The sequence below is a fragment of the Ursus americanus genome, chromosome 14, assembly GCF_024610735.1.
Source record: "Ursus americanus isolate L20-20 chromosome 14, mUrsAme1.1.p, whole genome shotgun sequence".
In the NCBI taxonomy this organism is placed as follows: Eukaryota; Metazoa; Chordata; class Mammalia; order Carnivora; family Ursidae; genus Ursus; species Ursus americanus.
In genome coordinates, this window is record NC_142140.1 from 62,838,322 (window position 1) to 62,860,314 (window position 21,993).

The 21,993-nt window shown below is 64.2% G+C and overlaps 1 protein-coding gene across 1 annotated transcript; it reads left to right on the forward strand.

Annotated features, from left to right (window-relative positions):
- Positions 1-323: 323 nt before the first annotated feature.
- On the forward strand, positions 324-21,984 carry KDM6B (lysine demethylase 6B). The gene is given in 25 exon segments (XM_087867577.1): positions 324-480; positions 7,225-7,341; positions 12,236-12,355; positions 12,609-12,751; positions 12,846-12,987; positions 13,202-13,300; positions 13,407-13,626; positions 13,709-13,801; positions 13,885-14,046; positions 14,129-14,329; positions 14,417-14,761; positions 14,872-15,966; positions 15,968-17,046; positions 17,154-17,280; positions 17,393-17,498; positions 18,272-18,477; positions 18,599-18,663; positions 18,746-18,817; positions 18,905-19,053; positions 19,198-19,312; positions 19,412-19,599; positions 19,740-19,881; positions 20,185-20,311; positions 20,395-20,565; positions 20,652-21,984. Coding segments are annotated over 21 exon segments (4,923 nt in total). The 5' UTR covers positions 324-480; positions 7,225-7,341; positions 12,236-12,355; positions 12,609-12,751; positions 12,846-12,850; the 3' UTR covers positions 20,676-21,984.
- The last annotated feature ends 9 nt before the right edge of the window (positions 21,985-21,993 follow it).

The window sequence follows — 21,993 nt, forward strand, 5'->3', positions numbered from 1 at the left end:
GGGAGGCCTGGAGAGGAAGGGGGCGTGGCCTTGGACGAGGGGCCGGGCGGTGGGACCTAAAACGGGAGTGGCTAAATTTCGGGGCTGGACCGGAGCGGGTGGGGCGGGGCTTACTTTGGAAAGGCGCGTGATCCGAATGGAATAAGGGTTTGTCAGGCAGGGATCGGGGCTGGACCCGGTACGTTGCACCCCGAACCCGGTACCCCGCATCCGGCATCCTACTCGTCACCTGAGCTTGAGCCCAGTGGGACCGGCAGAAGGCGGGGCGGGGCCCGAGAGAGGGACTCCGGCGCGGGGAGGGGCGGGACCATGGGGAAGGGGGCGGGGCCGGGGCGCAGGGGGGGCGGTGTTTGTGTTGGAAAATCCAACTGCGCCACGGGGCGGAGCGGCCCCCCCGGCCCTGGCCTGGGAGAGGGGGGGCCCGCTCGACCCCCTAGGAGACCTCGGGGAGCCTGAGCACCTGGGACACCCCAGAACCAGGTAACGGGGAGCTGCGAGGGCGTCTGAAAGAGAGAAACCCATCTCCGCGCAGGGGGGCGGGACGCCTGAGTCTCAGGACGGGTAGAGCTGGGGATGGACGTTTGGGTCTCGGCAAAGGCACTGGAAAGAAGACTGGGGCGCAGGACGCCAGGGTTCCCTAGAAGAGTGCGGGGTGGGGGAAGAGCGAGGAGGAAGAAGACTAGGGGGTTCGGATGTGAAGAGAGGCCTGAAAGGGCTGCCAGTCCCCCTTGGGCTAAGATTCCCCTCCTCGACCCTGGGGCGGGGCGGGGCGGCCCCTGACAGAAGGGCAGGACTGAAGGTCAGAGTCCGCAGCTGGGGGCCAGTGCGACGGCCCCTTGAGGTCGGGCGTGGCCGGGCAGGAAAGGGTCTCCGGGTCAGGGGCCCCTTCGGGTGCCCCTCCAGTTCTCCGCACGGTGAGGTGTGTCGCCTCCGCCTTGCCCCTCACGCCGGGAACGCCTCCGCAGCAGCGCTGCTGTCTCCGCGGCAGCCTTGGCGTCCATCTTCTCCGCCGCACCCCGCTAGCCCCTCCATCCCGGGTCCGACCCCACTCGGCGGCTCGTCGCGCTCGCCCGGCCCGGGCCCAGCTCGGTGCGGACCTTCCCAGCGCAGCCACGAGATGGCGAGGGCGAGACGCGCAGCCCGAGCCGCGGAGCCGGGTGGGCGCTGTGGACGTGGGGGCGGCCGAAGCCCCCCGCCCGGCCCGAGAGAAAGGTGGGCCGAGGTGCGCGTTTGACTTCCTGTCATCTTGGCCCCTCACAGGAAATTGTGGGCGGGAGGGCGAAGGGCAGAGGATGGGGAGGGGGCTGGGACTCAGTCTCCGCCTCCCCCGGCCGAGTAAATAGTGGGGAGGGGGCACGCGGCTTGGTTACTAAGCAACGCAGATTCGCTTCCTGTCTGCTGCGGCTGGTGGCGGTGACCTGGGGACCGGAGGGGGGTGTGGCGAGTGGGGGGCGGGGCGACCGCGGGGAAGGTCTAGGGCAGGACGCCTGCTCCCCGGGATCGGGAGATCTCGGGAAAGACGGGGGGGAGGCGGCCAGCCGCGCTGCCGCAGGGGAGGGCGCGGCGGTGGTCCGGAGGGAGGCAGGACCCAGGCGCGGTCCGGAGCACAGCTTCGCTGCCCTCCCGGGGGTTGCTTGCCCTGTTGCCGGAGTAACTGCAGAGCCAGACTTGGGAGCCGGATTCCCGAACTCTCGCGTCCGACCAATCCGCTCCGGCGGACGTCCCTGACATCAGGGTCCGGGCAGCCAATGTGGAGGAGGCATCATAGAGCGACAGGAAAGGGGAGAGGGGAGGGGGAGAAGCGGAGGAAGGGAGGGGGGAAGCTGCCCGGGACCCGCACGTGCACTCCCACACGCTCGCGCCCACCCCCCTCCCTCCTCCGCACGCGCCCGGGTGCCCCCCTGCGCCTGCGCGGCGAGTCGGCGCTCGCCGCACACGGTCTCCCCCCCCCCCCCCGCATTTGAGTCTGTGTTTGCAAACTAGACCTGGGCTGCGCTCCTCAGCCTCTCGGGACCCAGGCGTCTGGACGCACCCGTCCTCTGTCGCTGGGTCTCGAACCATTACTGCCCAGCCTTGCGTGGGAGGGGCCGGCTACCTGTTTCCCACCGACCCCCAGCTGGCGCCCCACTCTCCCAGGTGGGCTGGGCGGAGCTGTGGTTTCCGGCCCCTTCTGCTCCGCCGCCGCCTTCCCGGGCTCTGGCTTAGGTTGCCTCCCCAAGGGGAACGGAACGGGTATCAGCGCCCCTTCCCGAAGCTTCACTCGCTCGGGCTCAGCTGCTGTAGGCGGCGGGGGAGGGCGCTGCGGGGAAGCCCCGGACGGCCCAGGTGACTCTTGCCGGGCCCTGACGCCCCTTCTTCGCGTGAATTCCTCCTCTTTGATGCACACCAAAATCCTTCCCGTCCCTAACGTGTCTTCCCCACTCGCCCTCGTGCTCTTTGCACTTCTCTGTGCTCCCTTCGGGCTGTCTGTCCCGGTCTCCGCTCGTCCTTCTCGGCTTCTCCCGGTTATATAACTCTTCCTCTTGCCGTGTCCTGGTTTCAACTCCACAGACTCCGCCCTGGAACAGCGCGGGGAGGGGCAGGAGAGTTGGGGACCCAGACAGGTTCCGGCTGGCGGCCGGCTGGGCCACGGGGGATCCCGCAGATGGGAGACGGAGCCCCGCGGGACCCGGTGCCCCCGTCCCCCACCTTCCGCCCCCCACCCGAGATCTCGCCCGGGAGAGAGAAGGCACAGTATCTGCGAGAGGCGTGTCGGGACTCCGTCAGAAATGTGGGTTGGGAGGTCAGGGCTGGAGGCGGGGAGGAGGAGCCTTAGGAAGCCCGAGTCCCGGGGACTGGAGCCGTATTGGGGGTAGAAGAGATAAAGGCAAGCCGCCTGGGTTCCTTCCCTCCCCTCTTTGGGCTCCCAGAATTCCTAAGGCTATTTCCCAGGAAGCTTAGCCAAAGGCCCCTTTCCGCCCCTAGGGGTCAAAGGTCTGTGTTAGAGGTGGCCTGGGATGATGTCACCAGTGCACGTGCCCTGGGACGGTTGCCAGGCCGGAGGCCTCCTCCCCTTTTCATCCCGCAACCCCCCACCTCTGCCCCGAGTCCAGTTCCAACCCCGTGCCATCTTTTCCCCCTCTCCCTTCCCTTGGCCCTAGCAGCCTGCAGGTGGGAAACCCTGGCCTGGAGTTCTGTGAGGGGGAGGGGCACGGGTGTGGTGGGGCCCAAAGACTTTGCCCCTTGGCTGGGCTACGGGAACCCGGGGGCACTTTGCCCCAGATTGGTACCGAGAGCTTTCCTTCCCAGCCCCTCCTCCCCTTGAAAGAGCCTCCCAGCAGTCTTTCTGCTTTCCCACCTGCTGCATTGCCAAGTGTCCTGTTGCCCCTCTCCCCATTTTGAGTTGAAGTGGGAGTGGTTGGCAGATAGCTGCTCCCTGGAGAGCTGTGTGTGGTGTGGGAGGGGCCACTGGACAGCAGCTCACCTCTGATCTCAATCCCTGACACCCCAAGAGCGAGGAAAAGGGTCAGGAAACAGCATTAGACTGAAAAGTCAGGGTCTTTATTCCGTGTAGGTGGGTGGGTCACTTTCCTGAGGGAGAAGGACCCAGTTGATAGCTGCGAGTGCCTTTTCCTACTGAGTTAAGTCCTGGGATTTGCTTATGATACTGGAAAAAATTCGTTTTTCTTGTACTGCACCTTAGAGCTCGGGCTGTCAGATCAGACACGGATTCTGTTCCCAGCTCTGCCACTTAGTGGTTGTAGGGACTTGGAAAGGTCAGCACCTCCCACAGCCTCATATTCTGCATCTGGAAAATTTAAATATCAATACACACTTTCTAGGCCCGGGGGGGGGGGGTTGAGATAATTTATGCAACGCACTCAGCACAGTGCGGGGCACAGAATAAATATTGAGCGAATGCTCCTTATGAAATGCTCATTCTCGTTCAGTGGTGATAGTTGTTATTTTTACGATGATAGTTGTTCGGCCGCCTTCGGCCTGGCCGGGACCTGAGGAGTTGGTTAGGGAGGGGTGGAGAGTTGGTGTTAATTTGGCGGGTGGGAGGGAGAGGGCTAGGGATTAGCTTCCGATGCCTTGTGCACTATATTTGATGAGGGCTTTAGTCAGATTTGCGTTGCTTTCTTTAGGATTATTTTTTTCCCCTCTTGGAGAAGAAACAGCTCAGACTATTTCTCTGGCCATGAAAATAAAATAATTGTATTGTGGTTCTTAGTTTTTAAGCAAGACCCCAGTCCCCTCCCATGTTGTTCTCTGGAGCCTTTCAATTTAGCAGAGGGACTCCACAGTTTTCTTTGCGGGGACCGGGCTTGGCTGAGGGGTGTGTAAAAGGTTGGGTGGGTGGGTGGAGAGAGACTAGTGCTGGGGGCTGGGGGGGGGTGGGTAGTTAAAGGAAGAGACCGGAAGGGAGGAGGAGGGAGCCTGCTGGTGGGGAGGGAGGGAGGGGGGAGGAGGAGGTGGAGGAGGAGGAGGAGGAGGAGGAGGAGGAGGAGGAGGGAGGGGGTTGGGGAGAGCCTGCTACAGTTCTTTGTTTGACTCCGGGACTCAGGGACGGGGAGGAGGAGGGAGGGAGGCAGAGGCTGCAAGCGCCGGGGCAGGCCCAGGAGGCAGAGGAGGGACCGTCTCCCCCGCCCCCCCAGCCCCCACTCCCCCCCCTGCTGCTCCCCCCCTCCCTACCCGGACTCCGGGGGCACCGCCGGGGGACAGACACCCAGCAGGTAACCCCGGCCTGGCTCGCCCTCCCTTCTCGGATTTTCCTCCACACCCTCCCGGATGACCCCTTTCCCCCATTCTGTCTCCCCATTTTCCTCTGGCCTTGCCTCTTTTCCCTGGCCCTCCTCGTTCCATCTCCCCCAGTTGGGCTTGTCGCCCGCTGGCCGCGCCGCTGTCTCGTGCAGCCCGACTCCCTTCCCCTCGCCCGACAGCCTCTGCGCCCCAGGTCTGCCCGCGGCACCTTTCGGGGCTCTGTCTCGCTGCTTCTCTGGGCTTGGCTTTCCTTCCGACCTGTCCCCTGGGGCTCTGAGTAAGAAGGCAGTCCCTGTCCTTTTCTCGCTCCCCCTGTTCCCCGCCCCCCCAACTCTGGCCCCCTTTCTCCTTCTAGCAGTCTCTAGGGGTGGGGAGAGAACCGGAATTTGGGGGGCCCTCTGGAGGGGCAAGGGGCTGTATGTCGCTGGGGAAAGGGGCTGTGTGTGCGGGGTGGGGGTGGGGGCAGCTAGAGACCTGGCTGCCTCTCTGTTGTCCCTTTAAATGGCCCTCACATTTCTGGGGACTCTTGGGGGGGAGGTGGCAAGCCGCCTGCCTGGGGGGCAGGGCCCTTGGTTTGTCCACACAATCAGGGGGTGGTAATGATTTAAAGGGACAGCCTCGGTGTGGCCGCTGCCACCCTGTGCCGGCGGGAGGGGGAGCCGGCAGGCTGTGTCTGGGGAGGCTTGGCTGGTGAGCAGGGCATTTGAGGCTGAATCTGTCGTGGGGCCTGCCAGGTCTAGGATGGTGCTGAGGCTGGGACCTGCAAGGAGGGGTGACAGCTTGCGGGGGAGGGGAGGCACTCAGCCTGGACCTTCTCCTAGGCCCCACCTTTGGGTGCTCGGACTCCTTGGCCAAGAGTCCTTGAGTCCAAACTATGGAGTGTGTGGGCCATCAGGTGGGGACCGCCAGTGGGTCTGCAGGTCAGCAGCCTGGCCTGGGCACACTGGAGCTGGCCCTTCAGCTTCCCCTTTTGTTGTTTGGCTCTGTGCACAAGAAAGCCCCAGCCCCTCCCCCAGCTCCCCCTTCCCGTCCACATGCCCCCCCCCCCAACACACACACCCACCCCAGCTGTTGGACAGATGAATTACAGCCTCCGGCTTGGGGCCAGGGCTGGTGAGGGATTAAAGCTCTGGGGCTGGCCCTTTAAATGGCTGTTGGCCCCTCCCCCACTCTGGTGTCCAGACACCCCATACACACCCCTGTGACCCCCTTGGCTGCCCCTCACTCCTTCTTTGGTGTGTCCCAAGGCCTGCCACTCCCCTCTGTCTAGGCTAGACCTTCCCCAGCTTCCCCTTCCCCTCTAACACAACCACATACACAAACACTGCAGACTGCACACACATACACACACGCACACACACACTCGTCCCACATTCTCAGCATCCCTGTCCTGGAAGGTTCCCTTTCCAGCAGAAGACCTTTGCCCGCCTGGCCTCCCTCGCCTGCAGCTGGCCCCTGCCTGGCACACGGAGGGGCCCTGCGTGGGTCAGGAGTCGCGCCTCGTGCCTCCCGTGGGGCAGTGTCATCAGCAGCCGGGCGGCTTGCAGCCCGTTGCATCATGGAGGCTGGGGGCCGGAGGCCTGAGTCTCTGGGGCAGGGGGAAGGCTGTGGGCTGCAGGGCCGGGGAATGGAGAGACTAGATTGGGAGCCCAAGTGTCTGGGACCTACAGGGCCGACCACGGGTCCCTGAGGAGTGAGTCTGAAAAAAGGGCGAGAGTTAGGCGTGACCCTAGATGGACACCTGATTCTTGACCCTGGACTTCTGTTAGAAGACCTAGCTTTTTGTCTGTGAGAGGAGGGGAGGGAGTGGGCCTCTGTCACCTTCTTGGGCCACAGAGAGGAAGGAGATGATGGAGAAACAGGATATGGCCTTGAGGGGTGGGTTGGAAGGGAGGCTTGCAGCAGAGGCCACTTCCAGACCCAGGCCCAGAGTCAGCCCTTGTTCGGGAGGGAGGCTCCTCCCTGCTGGGCCCGTTCCTCTCGTCTGGCCACCTGTGCCGCTTGCCAAGACCTGCCTGCGCTGGCCTGGGGGAAGGGGAGGGGGCAGAGTCCAGAGGGTGGGGTTGACTGGTGTCTTGATAAGGTTAGGGAGGAGGCTGAGCTGAAGGCCGAGGATCTACAGGCCTGGGGCCAGGATGGAGGCTGACTTCGCTGCAGAGGTCAGGGGCCATGGGGGCTACTCTGGGACCAGGGACTCTCAACAGGAGGCTTCAGTCGGAAGAGGGGTCATGGACAGGCTGTCCGCCACGGACCTACACAGATGCCCTAGCAGGCGCCTCTAACCCCCTGCTCCAGGCTGCTTCCTAAAGGGGAAGGCTGGAGGACCACTTTGGGGATGGCTTTTTCTGGTTGCCATGGAAACAGCTTCTCCCATCCCATCTGACCACCAGTGCATGGTTTCTCCTCACTAAGAAGACAGGGAGCACAGGAAAATTCTCCAGCCTGGGAGACCCCACTTCTAACTGGCTTTTTTTCTTTTAGGTTCCCCCAGGCACCATGCCAGCCCCGTAGTACCACCCATCCCACCCACTGTGGTCTGCTGCACCCCACCGCTGGGGCACTGGGTCCAATGAGACAGGGCACATCAGATTCCATCTGGTAAGTCCTGCCCCTGAGCAACACCTCCCCCCACCTGCGGCAGTCCAACTCTGCACCACATGCTTGAAGAAGAGTGGTACGATCTGGATCATGCCCACTCCTCAGAATGGTCCAGTCCAACTCTGAGCATCCATCCCCCCACCATGTGGTGCGTGAGTGGTTCAGTCTTCCTGGTTTATGGAGCTCCCCTCTGTTGCCTGTGGATGGTTCAGCCCTGTACTTCAGCAGCCTCTCCACTACCACCAAAAAATCTCCCCCCAGTGCTACAACTCAGTGGCTTATTGAATTGACTTGAGCCAGAGTTTGCAAGCTGCATGGTAGAGGTGAGCTACCCTGGAGGGATTTTTCTTGGGGTGGGGGTGCCCTAGAAGAGTTGTCGAACAGTCTGGTTTCTGGATGGTGATTGGACATTGATTCGGAGAGGTAGTGGAGGCCCCTGCCAGGAAGGCCTGCGGTTGCCGTGGCAATCATGGCATCTCACCTTTCCTTCCAGATCCCTTCTGTTCCATTCTGTTCCCACTGCACTATAGCATTTGCCCCCCCCCCCCGTCTTACTCCTCTTCTCCTTGCCTCTCTCTTTCTGCCAGTTGTCTGCCTGAGGCTGTGCAGGACAGAGCCTCCATCCCTCGTTCTGTAGGAGAAAAGATGATACCCAAGCCAGGGACTTGAGTTCTCTGAGGGTGTGTCGCTCTTCTCCACTACTCACTGAATTTTTGAGTGGGACTGTTTTCTTCTCTGTGTCTCTATTTGGCAAGATGGTTTGCACATTGGGGTGCCTCAGTGGAATTGTGTTGAATGAATGTGTTAACCGAATGAGCTTTCTTGCCAAGAAAGCAATGGCTTCTGAGATCTGCTACACAGTCTTCTGCCCACACCTGCTCTGGAGGACGTGATACATTTGGGATGGTAGAGATGCCTGGGGTAGAACCCTGGCGCAGGCTGACCCAGGAGATGGCCTGTGAGGATAAAACCAAGGGAGGGAGACTAGGACAGAGGCCTTCTAGAAGAGTGGAAAGAAATGAGGCCCTGGGAAGGAGCCCAGCTCTTCCACTCTCTTGCAGAGTGAGCTTGACCAAGTTACCTAACCTCTCTGAGCCTCAATTTCCTCATCTGTAAAATGGGGTAAAAAAGAAAAAGTACCCCCTACCTCAGGTTTGGGGTGGTGGTGGGGGGGGTAGTTTTAAAAATGTATGTGAAGTGCTTAACACAGTGCCAGGCATGTAATAAGTATTCACTGGATGCTAGCAATTATCATCATAATGGGAGCCGCAGGGAGCTGTGAGGATAAGCAAGGACCTTGAGGAATAGGACAGAACTTGATGGAAGGCAGACAGACGCCCAAATATTTGACTCAAACAGAAGGATCACTGATCCAGCAAGCCGTCAGGATTCTGGGGAGTGAGGCGAGGAGTCAGCAGGGTCAGCCTGCTCCAGTGTTTCCCAGACTCTGTTCAGGAACATGTAGGCAAACACAGAAGGGCATGTGCAGAGACACACGTGATCACGCAAGTGATGCAGAGGCAGACCCAGACAAAAGACCGAGACAGGAGCCAGGCAGACACACAGACAGAGCCAGCCCCTCAGAGTCATGTAGACAGGCATAATGACAGGAACGCGTCAGACGCAGGCGCTGGAGACGAGATGAGCAGATCTGCAGGTGCACACAGACAGACACCGGGACCCACACACAGCCGACCTTGTCAGACACACTGGTGAACACAGCGGTCCAGTCAGAGGCAGACACAAGGCTCGCAGTGACACACAGCGGGCCGGGGCCGGCACTGTCACTCCTCGGTGGGGGGCGGGGAGGGGCCAGCAGCGGGGGAAGGCTGGGGAAGGGAATCCCGAGCGGGCGGCCTGCCCGGGTGGCTGAGTCACAGCGGCGCCCCAGCCGGCGGTCCTCCCCTCCGCCTCCCCCCTCCCCCAGGTAAGAAGCGAGCCTGTAACCCCTCGCTTCCACCGGGCAGAATGAGGCCTGGCGGGGAGCGGGATGCGGCGGGGTTCCGGGACCGGCCCCACCTCGGCGCGCGTGCCGCGCCTCGCCGACCGCCTGCTGGGGAAAACCGTATCTGCGGGGTCTTGTCTGTGGCCGGCATGTGAGTCTGCGTGCGCACGTCTGGCCCCTTACCCCGCGTCCCGCGCGGCTCGAGCGCTGCGCGGAGGGGTTTCTGGGTCTCGAGCCGGGAGAGGGTTAAGTGGGTGTGATTGATGGAGTGGGTCTCTCTCGGGGCTCCGGGGGAGGGGGTCGGTTAAAGTCCCTGAGTCCAGAGCCCGGATGGAAGGGGCGGAGCTGGGCTCAGCCGGGAGTGCCCGGATGGAGAGGGCGTGGCCTCGGCGGGAGAAGAATTAACCCTTTCTGGCCGGCTGGCCCCCGGGACTGTGGGGCGGGCGGGAGAGGCTGGAATGGAATGTCTGCCCCAGAAGTATACCGTCCTCCCAGCCTGGCTCTGGCCGCGTGCGTCTTCCTTTCATCTGCCTTCGAGGAGTCTGTGGGTGTCCTTTGTGCCTGCCCGTGGTTGTCCCTTCCCCTTGGTTAGTACGGACACCGGGAAGTCGGGGAGGGCTATTCCTGCCCCAAAGCGAGAGTGGAGGTGAGAGTGGACCGCGAGCCGCCTGCCGGCGCCTGGGGAACAGGTGTGAGCGGGGCGTCGAAGCTGGCGGGCGCGGGGAGGGGCAGTCGTGGGGGAAGACGAGAGGGGAAATTCCGCGGGACCGGTGGTGAGCGGTGTGTGGGCTGAGTTGTGTCTGCCTCTGACTGTGTGTCTGTGTGTGTTCAGGGAGGCGGGGACTGAGTCAGTGGGAATAGGGGAAGGTTTTCTGGGTGACTCACGCTCTCCCCCCCCACACACCCCGAGCCTGAATCAGACCCCGAGGGAGGGCTTTGTACGGGAGGCGGATGGTGTGTGGGGGGGGAAGTCAGGCGCCTGGGTCCCGGGTGGGGACAGGGATCCGAGGTGGTTGGCGAGAGTGAGTGTGTGTTTAGTGCACAGGAAGTTTTTGTTCTCCAATGAGGGCTGCTGTATTCTGAGTGCCGGCGTGGGGGTTTGTGGACAAAGGTAGAAAGGGGCTGGAAGGACGGGGCTCAGTGCTTTAGGGAAAGCTGAGTCAGTTCCCCGTGGGAAAGGGGAAGTGGTGGAGGGGAAGTGTCATCATCGCACTAGGGGAAGCTGCATTTCCTGGTAACTGGCGGCGCCCTGGGCACCCCTTCGCAAGCGGGCATCTGTTCCTCTGATGCCCGGATCCCCGGTTCCCCCCGTCTTCCCATGCGTGGTCCGGGACTTGGGTGGGGGAATCTGGTCGGGGTTACACTGGACCGCAGTTAAGCGCTCTACTCGTGCCAGGGCTTGGGAACTGAGAGAAAGTCTGTGTGGTGAGGAGAGAGTTCGGGGCAGAAACTCCGCCAGAACCGCGGAGAGGGTCAGCAGAGCCCAGGCGTGGAGTCGGGCTCCGCGGGGAGTGGCGCGCCGGGACGTGTAGGGTCCCAGCGCTTGCATGTAAACAGACGACCTTGCCCTGCGGAGGGAGGACTCTTTTCACCAGAAACCCGCCTGCCCTTGCGGGTTGGGTGGAAATTTCCCCACAGCGCAGACTTCTCTCGGCGAAGGCGAACTTTCCAGCCGCCCCCAGCCCCTCGTCGCGCGCTCTCCCCCGGCTTCCTGCCCGGCGCTAGCTCCAGCTGGAGCGCTGGCCCCGCCCCCGCCGCTTTGTACTCTACGCTCGCCTCTCACAGCTCTTTGTACTCTAGACTCTCAATGGACCGATCCCGGGAGCGGAGCCGGCTCCCTACCTGCGGGGACGCGGGGTAGGCGAGGAAGAGGCGCGGGGACGGGGATCCTGGGCACAGAGAGGCGAGAGGGAAGAACTGGGGCTAAAGGGAAGGTGCCCAGAAGGGGAGCGCTGCGCCCGTCGTGGGTAGAGGCAGCACCGACGGGAAGGGGCGGGGGGGGGGGGGTGAAGGAGGAAGTGAAACGGGTTCTGGGTTCTTTAAGGGAGTGGGCGGTGAGAGTGGGACAAGGGTGATGTCACCGCCTGTCGGGCCCCGCCCTCCTCCCTCCCGAAGGACCCCCCCCCCTTACACTTACACACGCCGCTTCCGCTGCGCAAGTAGCCACGTCACGGGCAACCCCCGAAATCCCCCCTCCCTTGGGGGGCGGGGGCCACGTGGGCCGTGGGGAACCGCGTGGCCCCGACGGGGAAGGGCATAGAGGATATGGGAGCCACGCGAGAGGGGCCACTCGGGACCGCGGTGCGCGACTTCTCAGAAGTTGGGACTGAAGACAGATTTTGGTTTGGGGGGTCGGTTGGTACTGAAGCTCTAGAGAGGTGGGGGAAGTGGAGGAGCTCAAGGAACTAGGTATGGGGCCGGGGGCTTGACCGTGGTTTGGGATGGGGTCAGGCGTCGGGGGTGGAGCGCTCAGGTCGCGGCGCCGGCGGGTTTGGGTACCGGAGAAGTCGCCGGGACCGGCCAGTCCTCAGCAGTTACAGGGGGCACTCGGGGTGGGAGGCGAGGCAGTGCGCGAGGTGAAGTGAGGAAGGGGAGCGACGCCTTTGTCTGCGCGGTGCGTCCGCTAGCCGTCAGTCGGTCTCACGGTCGCGGGGCAGCGGGGGGCGCTTCGGGCGGTCGTGCCGGGACTACCGGTGGCTCTGTGGGTGCGTGGGACTTGCGGGTAGCGCCGTCCCCTAGGCCGGCCCGAGCGTGCGACTCGCCGCCTTCACCCGCGAGGGTCCCGGGCCCCGCCGGCCCGAGCGCCGGGTCCGAGATGGAGACCCTAGGTGGGAGCCACGGGGTCACACCGGGGTCACCCCAGGCCGAGCCCGTCTGACCGGCTCCGCCGCCCCTCCTCCCCCGGCCGGCAGCGGCAGGGCTAACCTCGCTCTCATTGGTCCCGGCCAGGCTGTTACTGAGGCGGAGACACGGGTGATGATTGGCTTTCTGGGGAGAGAGGAAGTCCTGTGATTGGCCAGATCTCAGGAGCTCGCCGACGCTGTGAGAGGACGCTCCCACGGAGGCCGGGTAAGCCGCCGCGGCGCTGCCCGTCCGCCCCAGGGGCTCCCGACTGCGGGCTGCCGCCGGCCGGCCCGCTGCCTGCCGCCCGGCCCGGCGCCTCGCCGCCCTCCTGGGCCGCCGGGGGCTCCGCCGCCGGCGGGGGCCTCCCCTCAGGGGAAGCCGGGGCCGGACGCCCAGTGCAGATGACCGCCCGGCCCAGCCCCTGGGCCTCAGCTGTGTGCCGGGCAGCTCACCTCACTCCTTCTCCTCCCCTCTGTAGAATTGGCTGTGAAGGGCCCTGGGTGGCCATCTGGGGGCAGTGGGCACTCCTGTCAGAGCGGCTGGAGCGGGACCGTCGCCCCAGAGAGCTGGGGCAGGGGGCCGTGCCCGATCTCCAGGGCTCCTGGGGCCACTGCTGACCTGGTAAGGGAAAGACCCGGGGCCGGGTTGGTGGTGTGCACACTGCTGGCTCGGGCCGCGCCCCCACTGAGACGGTAATCTCTTCTCCCTGGCTCAGGCTGGATGCATCGGGCAGTGGACCCTCCAGGGGCCCGCGCTGCACGGGAAGCCTTTGCCCTTGGGGGCTTGAGCTGTGCTGGGGCCTGGAGCTCCTGCCCGCCCCATCCCCCTCCTCGTAGCGCATGGCTGCCTGGAGGCAGGTGAGAACTTGGGGCCCCTCTCTCTGTCTCCAGGCACCCCCCCTTCCCATCCCCTCGACTCCTCAATCTCTGTGTCACTCTCTGGGGTTCTGCCATTCTGTGGACCTCAGTGCAGTCCTCGGCTGCTCTCTCTTAGCCTCTCAGTGCCCTCCTTCCTAGGTAGGGACAGGACTATTTACGTTGCTCTACATTAACAGACCCCTTCTCTCTCTAGGTGCTCTGCCAGCATCGGGCAGCCCCCACTCTCTGCTCCCCTACCCCCTTCACATGGCAGTAGCTCTGGGCACCCCAACAAACCGTATTATGCTCCAGGGTGAGTAAGGATTCGAAGGTATTGGGGTTGGGAAGTAAGTCTGGGTTCCGGGAAGAGTTCCCTCCAAGCCTGACCTCCAACCCCTGCAACCCCTTCTGTTCTGTAGGACCCCCACCCCGAGACCCCTCCATGGGAAGCTGGAATCCCTGCATGGCTGTGTGCAGGCATTGCTCCGAGAGCCGGCCCAGCCAGGGCTGTGGGAGCAGCTTGGACAGCTGTACGAGTCAGAGCACGACAGTGAGGAGGCCATTCGCTGCTACCACAGCGCCCTTCGATATGGAGGAAGCTTGGCTGAGTTGGGGCCCCGCATCGGGCGACTACAGCAGGTGGCATGAGGCGGGCCCTGGGGAGCCAGGATTGTGCTTCCTGGCTCAGTACCCTCATCTTAATGTCTGCTTCTGCCCCCAGGCCCAGTTCTGGAACTTTCATGCCGGCTCCTGCCAGCACCGAGCCAAGGTCCTGCCCCCTCTGGAGCAAGTGTGGAACTTGCTGCACCTCGAGGTGAGACCAGGGCCGGCTGGGTAGGGAGGGGGCCCAGGCCAGGTCTGCAGCCGTGTCATCTTCTCTCCCCTTTTTGCCTTCAGCACAAGCGGAACTATGGGGCCAAACGGGGAGGTCCCCCAGTGAAGCGAGCCGCTGAACCCCCAGTGGTGCAGCCTGTGCCTCCTGCAGCGCTCTCAGGCCCCTCGGGGGATGAGGGCCTCAGCCCTGGAGGCAAGCGCAGGAGAGGCTGCAGCTCAGAGCAGGTATGGTGGTGTGTGGGCAGGCAAGCAGCCAGAGGACGGGACTGGGGCACGGGACGGGGTCTTACACTCTCTTTCCTTGTAGACTGGCCTTCCCCCAGGGCTGCCGCTGCCTCCACCGCCACTGCCGCCACCACCACCACCGCCACCACCACCGCCCCCCCCACCCCTGCCTGGCCTAGCCACTAGCCCTCCATTTCAGCTGACCAAGCCAGGGCTGTGGAGTACCCTGCATGGAGATGTCTGGGGCCCCGAGCGCAAGGGTTCAGCACCCCCAGAGCGCCAGGTGAGCTCCTGTCTGTTGCCCCTCACCTCTCAGTTCGAGGTCCGCATCCTCTGTTCCTTACTCATGGCCCTCCTTCCTCTTCCACAGGAGCAGCGGCACCCGCTGCCCCACCCGTATCCATACCCGGCTCCGGCCTACACCGCGCACCCCCCTGGCCACCGGCTGGTCCCGGCCACACCCCCAGGCCCCGGCCCCCGCCCCCCAGGAGCAGAGAGCCATGGCTGCCCGCCTGCCACCCGTCCCCCCGGAAGTGACCTTAGAGAGAGCAGAGTTCAGAGGTCGCGGATGGACTCCAGCGTTTCACCAGCAGCAACCACCGCCTGCGTGCCTTACGCCCCTTCCCGGCCCCCCGGCCTCCCCGGCACCACCAGCAGCAGCAGTAGCAGCAGCAGCAACACCGGTCTCCGGGGCGCGGAGCCGAGCCCAGGCATCGTGAGTTCCGGCGGTGGGTGGAGCGGGGTGCTGGCCCAGGAGATCCCCTGGGGTGGGGAGGTGCACCCAGAGCAGCCCTCTGACCACCCCCTCCTCATCCTCGCTTGCAGCCCGGCGCTGACCATTACCAAACTCCCACGCCGGACATCTCCTCTCACCAAGGCCGCCTGGGGCCCTCGGCACACAGCAGTCGGAAACCGTTCCTGGCGGCTCCCGCTGCCACTCCTCACCTGTCCCTGCCACCCGGCCCCCCCTCACCTCCTCCACCACCCTGTCCCCGCCTCCTACGCCCCCCACCGCCCCCTGCCTGGCTGAAGGGCCCGGCCTGCCGGGCAGCCCGCGAGGATGGGGAGATCTTAGAGGAGCTCTTCTTTGGGGCTGAGGGACGCCCCCGCCCTCCCCCACTGCCCCTCCCCCACCGCGAGGGCTTCTTGGGGCCTCCAGCTCCCCGCTTTTCTGTGGGCACTCAGGATTCGCACACCCCTCCCGCCCCCCCAGCCACCAGCAGCAGCAGCAGCAACCATGGCAGCCACAGCAGCAGCCCTCCGGGGCCTGTGTCCTTCCCCCCGCCTCCCTACCTGGCCAGAAGTTTGGACCCCCTTCCCCGGCCGCCCAGCCCCACACTGAGCCCCCAGGACCCACCTCTTGCACCCTTGACTCTTGCCCTGCCTCCAGCTCCACCCTCCTCCTGCCACCAAAATACCTCAGGAAGCTTCAGGCGCCCGGAGAGCCCTCGGCCCAGGGTCTCCTTCCCAAAGACCCCCGAGGTGGGGCCGGGGCCGTCCCCAGGCCCCCTGAATAAAGCCCCCCAGCCTGCGCCGCCCAGGGTTGGGGAGCTGCCCGCCCGAGGCCCGCGGCTCTTTGATTTTGCCCCTACCCCGCTGGAGGACCAGTTTGAGGAGCCAGCCGAGTTCAAGATCCTCCCCGACGGCCTGGCCAACATCATGAAGATGCTGGACGAGTCCATTCGCAAGGAGGAGGAGCAGCAGGAGGCAGGCGTGGGTCCCCCGCCCCCCCTGAAGGAGCCCTTTCCACCTCTGCAGCCTCCTTTCCCCGGCGACACAGCCTCGGCCGCCGCCGCCACGGCCCCCACCACCACCGCAGCCACCCAGGAAGAGGAGAAGAAGCCACCACCAGCCCTACCGCCACCGCCGCCTCTAGCGAAGTTCCCGCCCCAGCCACCGCCCCCGCCACCCCCCGCTCCCCCCAGCGGCCAGTCCGGCCAGCCTGCTCAAATCCTTGGCCTCCGTGCTGGAGGGACAGAAGTACTGTTACCGGGGGACTGGAGCAGCTGTTGCCACCCGGCCTGGGCCCTTGGCCGCCACTCAGTATTCCCCCAGTCCCACGTCAGGTGCTACCGCCCCGCCGCCCACCTCAGCGGCCCCCGGCGCCCAGGGCTCCCCGCAGCCCTCCGCTTCCTCGTCATCTCAGTTCTCTACCTCAGGCGGGCCATGGGCCCGGGAGCGCAGGGCGGGCGAAGAGCCAGCCCCGGGCCCCATGGCCCCCGCCCCGCCGCCCCCACCCCTTCCTCTGCCCCCTGCTCGGTCTGAGTCTGAGGTGCTAGAAGAGATCAGTCGGGCTTGTGAGACCCTCGTGGAGCGGGTGGGCCGGAGCGCCACAGACCCGGCGGGCCCGGTGGACACGGCAGGCCCAGTGGACACAGCAGGCCCGGTGGACAGTGGGACTGAGCGACTGCTGCCTCCCGCCCAGGCCCGGGAGGAGGGTGGCGGGGCGGGGGCAGCGGCAGGACCAGGCAGCGGCAAGCGGCGGCAGAAGGAGCACCAGAAGGAACACCGGAGGCACAGGCGGGCCTGTAAGGACAGTGTGGGTCGGCGGCCCCGAGAGGGCAGGGCAAAGACCAAGGCCAAGGCCCCCAAAGAAAAGAGCCGCCGGGTGCTGGGCAACCTGGACCTGCAGAGCGAGGAGATCCAGGGGCGCGAGAAGGCCCGGCCCGATCTTGTCGGGGCCTCCAAGGCCAAGCCACCCGCGGTTCCGGCCCCTCCGCCAGCTCCCGCACCCTCCGCCCAGCCCACGCCCCCCTCAGCTCCTGGTCCTGGGAAGAAGGCCCGGGAGGAAGCGCCAGGGCCACCAGGTGTCAGCCGGGCTGACATGTTGAAGCTGCGCTCACTTAGTGAAGGGCCCCCCAAGGAGCTGAAGATCCGTCTCATCAAGGTAGAGAGTGGTGACAAGGAGACCTTTATTGCCTCTGAGGTGGAGGAGCGGAGGCTGCGCATGGCGGACCTCACCATCAGCCACTGCGCCGCTGACGTCGTGCGTGCCAGCAAGTAAGTCAGGGGCAGGCGCCCAGGAGGCCTCCCCCCCCCCGCCCCCCCCCCCCCCCCCGCCTCATCACCCTGACGTCCCTGCCCTCGTCTGTCTGTCCTCCCCACAGGAACGCCAAGGTGAAAGGGAAGTTTCGAGAGTCCTACCTTTCCCCCGCCCAGTCTGTGAAACCGAAGATCAACACTGAGGAGAAGCTGCCCCGGGAAAAACTCAACCCACCCACCCCCAGCATCTATGTATGTGTGTCACCCCCGCCATCGGGTTCTCAGACGGTGCTGGGGGCTGGCGGGGTGCTCTGAGCCTGGGACGGGGCTCTCACCGTGGCCCTGTCCCCTGCTCGTCCCTCAGCTGGAGAGCAAACGGGACGCCTTCTCGCCAGTGCTGCTGCAGTTCTGTACAGACCCTCGAAATCCCATCACCGTGATCCGGGGCCTGGCGGGCTCCCTGCGGCTCAGTGAGTGTGGAGAGCAGGGAGGTGTGGGGAGGAGGCCTCTGAGGTCCCCGTACCTGGAGACCCCAGCCAGTGGCTATCACGAGCTGTCCTCAGTCGTTCATAGGCCGTATCTGAGGAGTGCTCTGAGTGATGGGTCTGCCGGCCTCCGGCTTTTCTCCCATCTGTGTGTCCCCGGCAGTGGGCAAAGGGGAAGGGATGTATCTCGGGACCTGGTTAGAGTCACTTTTGGTTTTCTTGATGAGGATGAGGGTACCGATTATACAGAGCCTCTGGCAGCCCATGGTTTGGGGCTTTCCCTTTTCCAGCCCTTTATTGTGCAGAATTTCAGACAAAGGTACATACGTAGGAAGGGAAACCACATAGAAGCATAAAACTCAGTCATGTTTCCTCTATACCTGGAGCATATCCTCCCTTTTCTCCACTGAGTTATTTGAAGCACTTTCTAGGCTTTCACTTGACTAAATCTCCTTGGGTCCAACGATCACTTAAGGAAACTTCCATTCGTTGAGCACCTCTTGAGTGCCAGGTGCTGTGCACCTGTGGTCCCATGCACACTCGAAGACCCTGGTGGAGGGGCCCTGGCTCAGAGCCGCAGTGGCAGACGGGGTTGGGGGTGACCCAGATGACAGCCAGCCTTGCCAGCTGCTTGTGGAACCAGGCTTGTCCCCTGTTCCTCCTGGGCTGACCCCACATCAGAGGCTTAGGGAGTAAGAAGGCCCTCACTCTCTGCCCTCTGCCCCTGCCCCGACGCCCTGCTCGGTCCTCCCTTGCAGACTTGGGCCTCTTCTCCACCAAGACGCTGGTGGAGGCGAGCGGCGAGCACACGGTGGAGGTGCGCACGCAGGTGCAGCAGCCCTCCGATGAGAACTGGGATCTGACGGGCACGCGGCAGATCTGGCCCTGCGAGAGCTCCCGTTCCCACACCACCATTGCCAAGTACGCGCAGTACCAGGCCTCTTCCTTCCAGGAGTCCCTGCAGGTGAGAGGCGCGCACCTGGGCAGACGCAGGGGGTCGGGATCCCTGGGCTGCGGTGAGGGGTCCCCCGGGTGGCGCTGACCCAGGCTTGCCCTCCCCCCCGCCCCCCGCTGTGGCCAAGCAGGAGGAGAAGGAGAGCGAGGATGAGGAGTCCGAGGAGCCCGACAGCACCACAGGAACCCCTCCCAGGTAGGTCCAGTTCAGCCCTCCCCTTCCTGACCCCTTCCTTTCTCGGTGCTTCTCCACCCACGCGCGCTCTTTGCCCCCGCAGCAGCGCACCAGACCCGAAGAACCATCACATCATCAAGTTTGGCACCAACATCGACCTGTCTGATGCCAAGAGGTCAGTGGGGCCGGGCCGGAGTGCCGCTGGGTGGGCAGAGTTGGGGGGGGGTAGCCTCTCACCTCTGTTGCACCGTCTCCCCCGCAGGTGGAAGCCTCAGCTGCAGGAGCTGCTGAAGCTGCCCGCCTTCATGCGGGTCACATCCACGGGCAACATGCTGAGCCACGTGGGCCACACCATCCTGGGCATGAACACGGTGCAGCTGTACATGAAGGTCCCCGGCAGCCGAACGCCAGGTGCGCTCCTGGCCCGGGCGCGCGGCGGGGGGAGGGGGCGGGCTGTCGCCTTCTCCGCCAGCCAATGAGGGCGCGAGGACGGGCCGGGCGCGGAGCGCAGGCTGGGCTCCGGCCATCCACGGCGTTCTCTGTCTCCCCCTGCAGGCCACCAGGAGAACAACAACTTCTGCTCCGTCAACATCAACATCGGCCCGGGCGACTGCGAGTGGTTCGCGGTGCATGAGCACTACTGGGAGACCATCAGCGCCTTCTGCGACCGGTGCGCGCCGCCCTGGCCCCCCACCCCCTCCCCCGCAGGCCCGGCCCGGCCCCGTCCCGGATCGTCAGACTTCCCCCTGACCCTGTGGCCACCCCGCAGGCACGGCGTGGACTATCTGACTGGCTCCTGGTGGCCAATCCTGGATGACCTCTATGCTTCCAATATCCCTGTGTACCGCTTCGTGCAGCGCCCCGGAGACCTCGTGTGGATTAACGCGGGCACTGTGCACTGGGTGCAGGCCACCGGCTGGTGCAACAACATCGCCTGGAACGTGGGGCCCCTCACCGGTGAGTGAGCCCAGCGGGGAGCCTGGTGGAGAAAGCCCGCTGTGAGGGAAGGGCCTGACTCCCCCCCCCCCCCCCCCCCCCCCGCCCAGCGCCGTGGTCCGGCTGGCCGGACATCCTCAGTGTCCCCCTCTGGCCTGCAGCTTATCAGTACCAGCTGGCCCTGGAACGATACGAGTGGAACGAGGTGAAGAACGTCAAATCCATCGTGCCCATGATTCACGTGTCCTGGAACGTGGCTCGCACGGTCAAAATCAGCGACCCGGACTTGTTCAAGATGATCAAGTGAGGGCCCCATTTGGGAAGCAGCCCATCTCCACCCGCCCCGGCCCCGCTCTTGTTCTTTCTGTCTGATTGCCCCCTGTCCCCACCTGCTTCTCCACGCTGTTCCTGGGCTGGGGCGACCCACAAAGGCCTCCGCTCCCAGGCGCTTGCTTTTCCTCTCGTCCAAGTAGACAAAAACCACATGAAATGTCAACTGTGACCGATGCCCGGGTCAGGGACTGCGGCCCCGGCCTGGAGCGGGGAGGGCTCCCCCCTACCCCCCCGTCCCGGCCTCACCGCGCCGCTCGCCCCCGCCGCGCGCAGGTTCTGCCTCCTGCAGTCCATGAAGCACTGCCAGGTGCAGCGCGAGAGCCTGGTGCGCGCCGGCAAGAAGATCGCCTACCAGGGCCGGGTCAAGGACGAGCCCGCCTACTACTGCAACGAGTGCGACGTGAGTGGACCCGCCCCCGGGACGCCCCTCCCCCCCGCCCCCCGGACTGCGCTCCCGCTGACGGGCCCCCGCTCCCGCCGCAGGTGGAGGTGTTCAACATCCTGTTCGTGACGAGCGAGAACGGCAGCCGCAACACGTACCTGGTGCACTGCGAGGCGTGCGCGCGGCGGCGCAGCGCGGGCCTGCAGGGCGTGGTGGTGCTGGAGCAGTACCGCACCGAGGAGCTGGCGCAGGCCTACGACGCCTTCACGCTGGTGAGGCCCGGGTGGGCGGGCGGGGGCGAGGGGGTCCCCCCGGGGCGCGCCCGCCGCTGAGCCCCGCGCCCGCTTTCTCCCCGCAGGCCCCCGCCAGCACGTCGCGATGAGGCCGGACGCCCCGCCCGCCCGCAGGGCGCCGCGGGGCCACCAGCACACGCCTGGGCTGGACCTAGGTCCCGCCTCTGGCCGGGAAGGGGGTCGGGCCCAGCCCTTCCACCCCATTGGCAGCTCCCCTTCACTTAATTTATTAAGAAAAAAAAAGTTTTTTTAACAAATAAGAGGAAAAAAGGAAAAAAAATGGGAGACGGGGGAGGGGGCTGGCAGCCCCTCGCCCACCAGCGCCTCCCCTCACCGACTTTGGCCTTTCTAGCAACAGACACAAGGACCAGGCTCCGGCGGCGGCGGGGGTCACATACGGGTTCCCTCACGCCTGCCAGCCGCCCGCCCGCCCGGCGCAGATGCACGCGGCTCGTGTATGTACATAGACGTTACGGCAGCCGGGGTTTTAATGAGACTCTTTCTATGGGCTTTACCCCTCCCCCAGAACCTCCTTTTTTACTTCCAATGCTAGCTGTGACCCCTGTACATGTCTCTGTTTATTCACTTGGTTATGATTTGTATTTTCTGGTTTTTTTTGGTTTTGTTTTTGGTTTTTTTGGTTTTTAATTTATAACAGTCCCACTCACCTCTATTTATTCATTTTTGGGAAAACCCGACCTCCCGCACCCCCCCCCCCCAAGCCATCCCGCCCGCCCCTCCAGGGACCGCCCGCCGCCGGGCTCTCCCTGCGCCCCAGTGTGTGTCCGGGCCCGGCCCGTCCGTCTCCGCCCGTCCGCCCGCGGCTCCAGCCGGGTTCTCATGGTGCTCAAACCCGCTCCCCTCCCCGACGTCCTGCACTTTCTCGGACCAGGCCCCCACTCCCGACCCGACCCCAACCCCGCCTGAGGGTGAGCGACTCCTGTACTGTAGGGGAAGAAGTGGGAACTGAAATGGTATTTTGTAAAAAAAAAAATAATAATAATAATAAATAAATAAAAAAATTTAAAGTTTTAAAGAAAGAAGTATGAGGAAAAGGGACCCCGTCCTTCCCAGCCTCGGCCAATTTTAAAAACACGGACCTTCCCCTCACACCCCCGTCCTCCCCTTTTCTTTTTAAGCGTGAACCAGCCCAGGGCCAGGGCCTCACTGGGGCAGGGACACCCCGGGATGAGTTTCTCTGGGGCTTTATTTTTGTTTTGTCGGTGGTTTTTTCCTCCCACGCTGGGGCTGCGGAGGGCTGGGGGGTTTACAGTCCCGCCCCCTCGCACTGCACTGTCTCTCTGCCCCAGGGGCAGAGGGGTCTTCCCAACCCTACCCCTATTTTCGGTGATTTTTGTGTGAGAATATTAATATTAAAAATAAAATCAGAGAAAAACATCCGGTTTT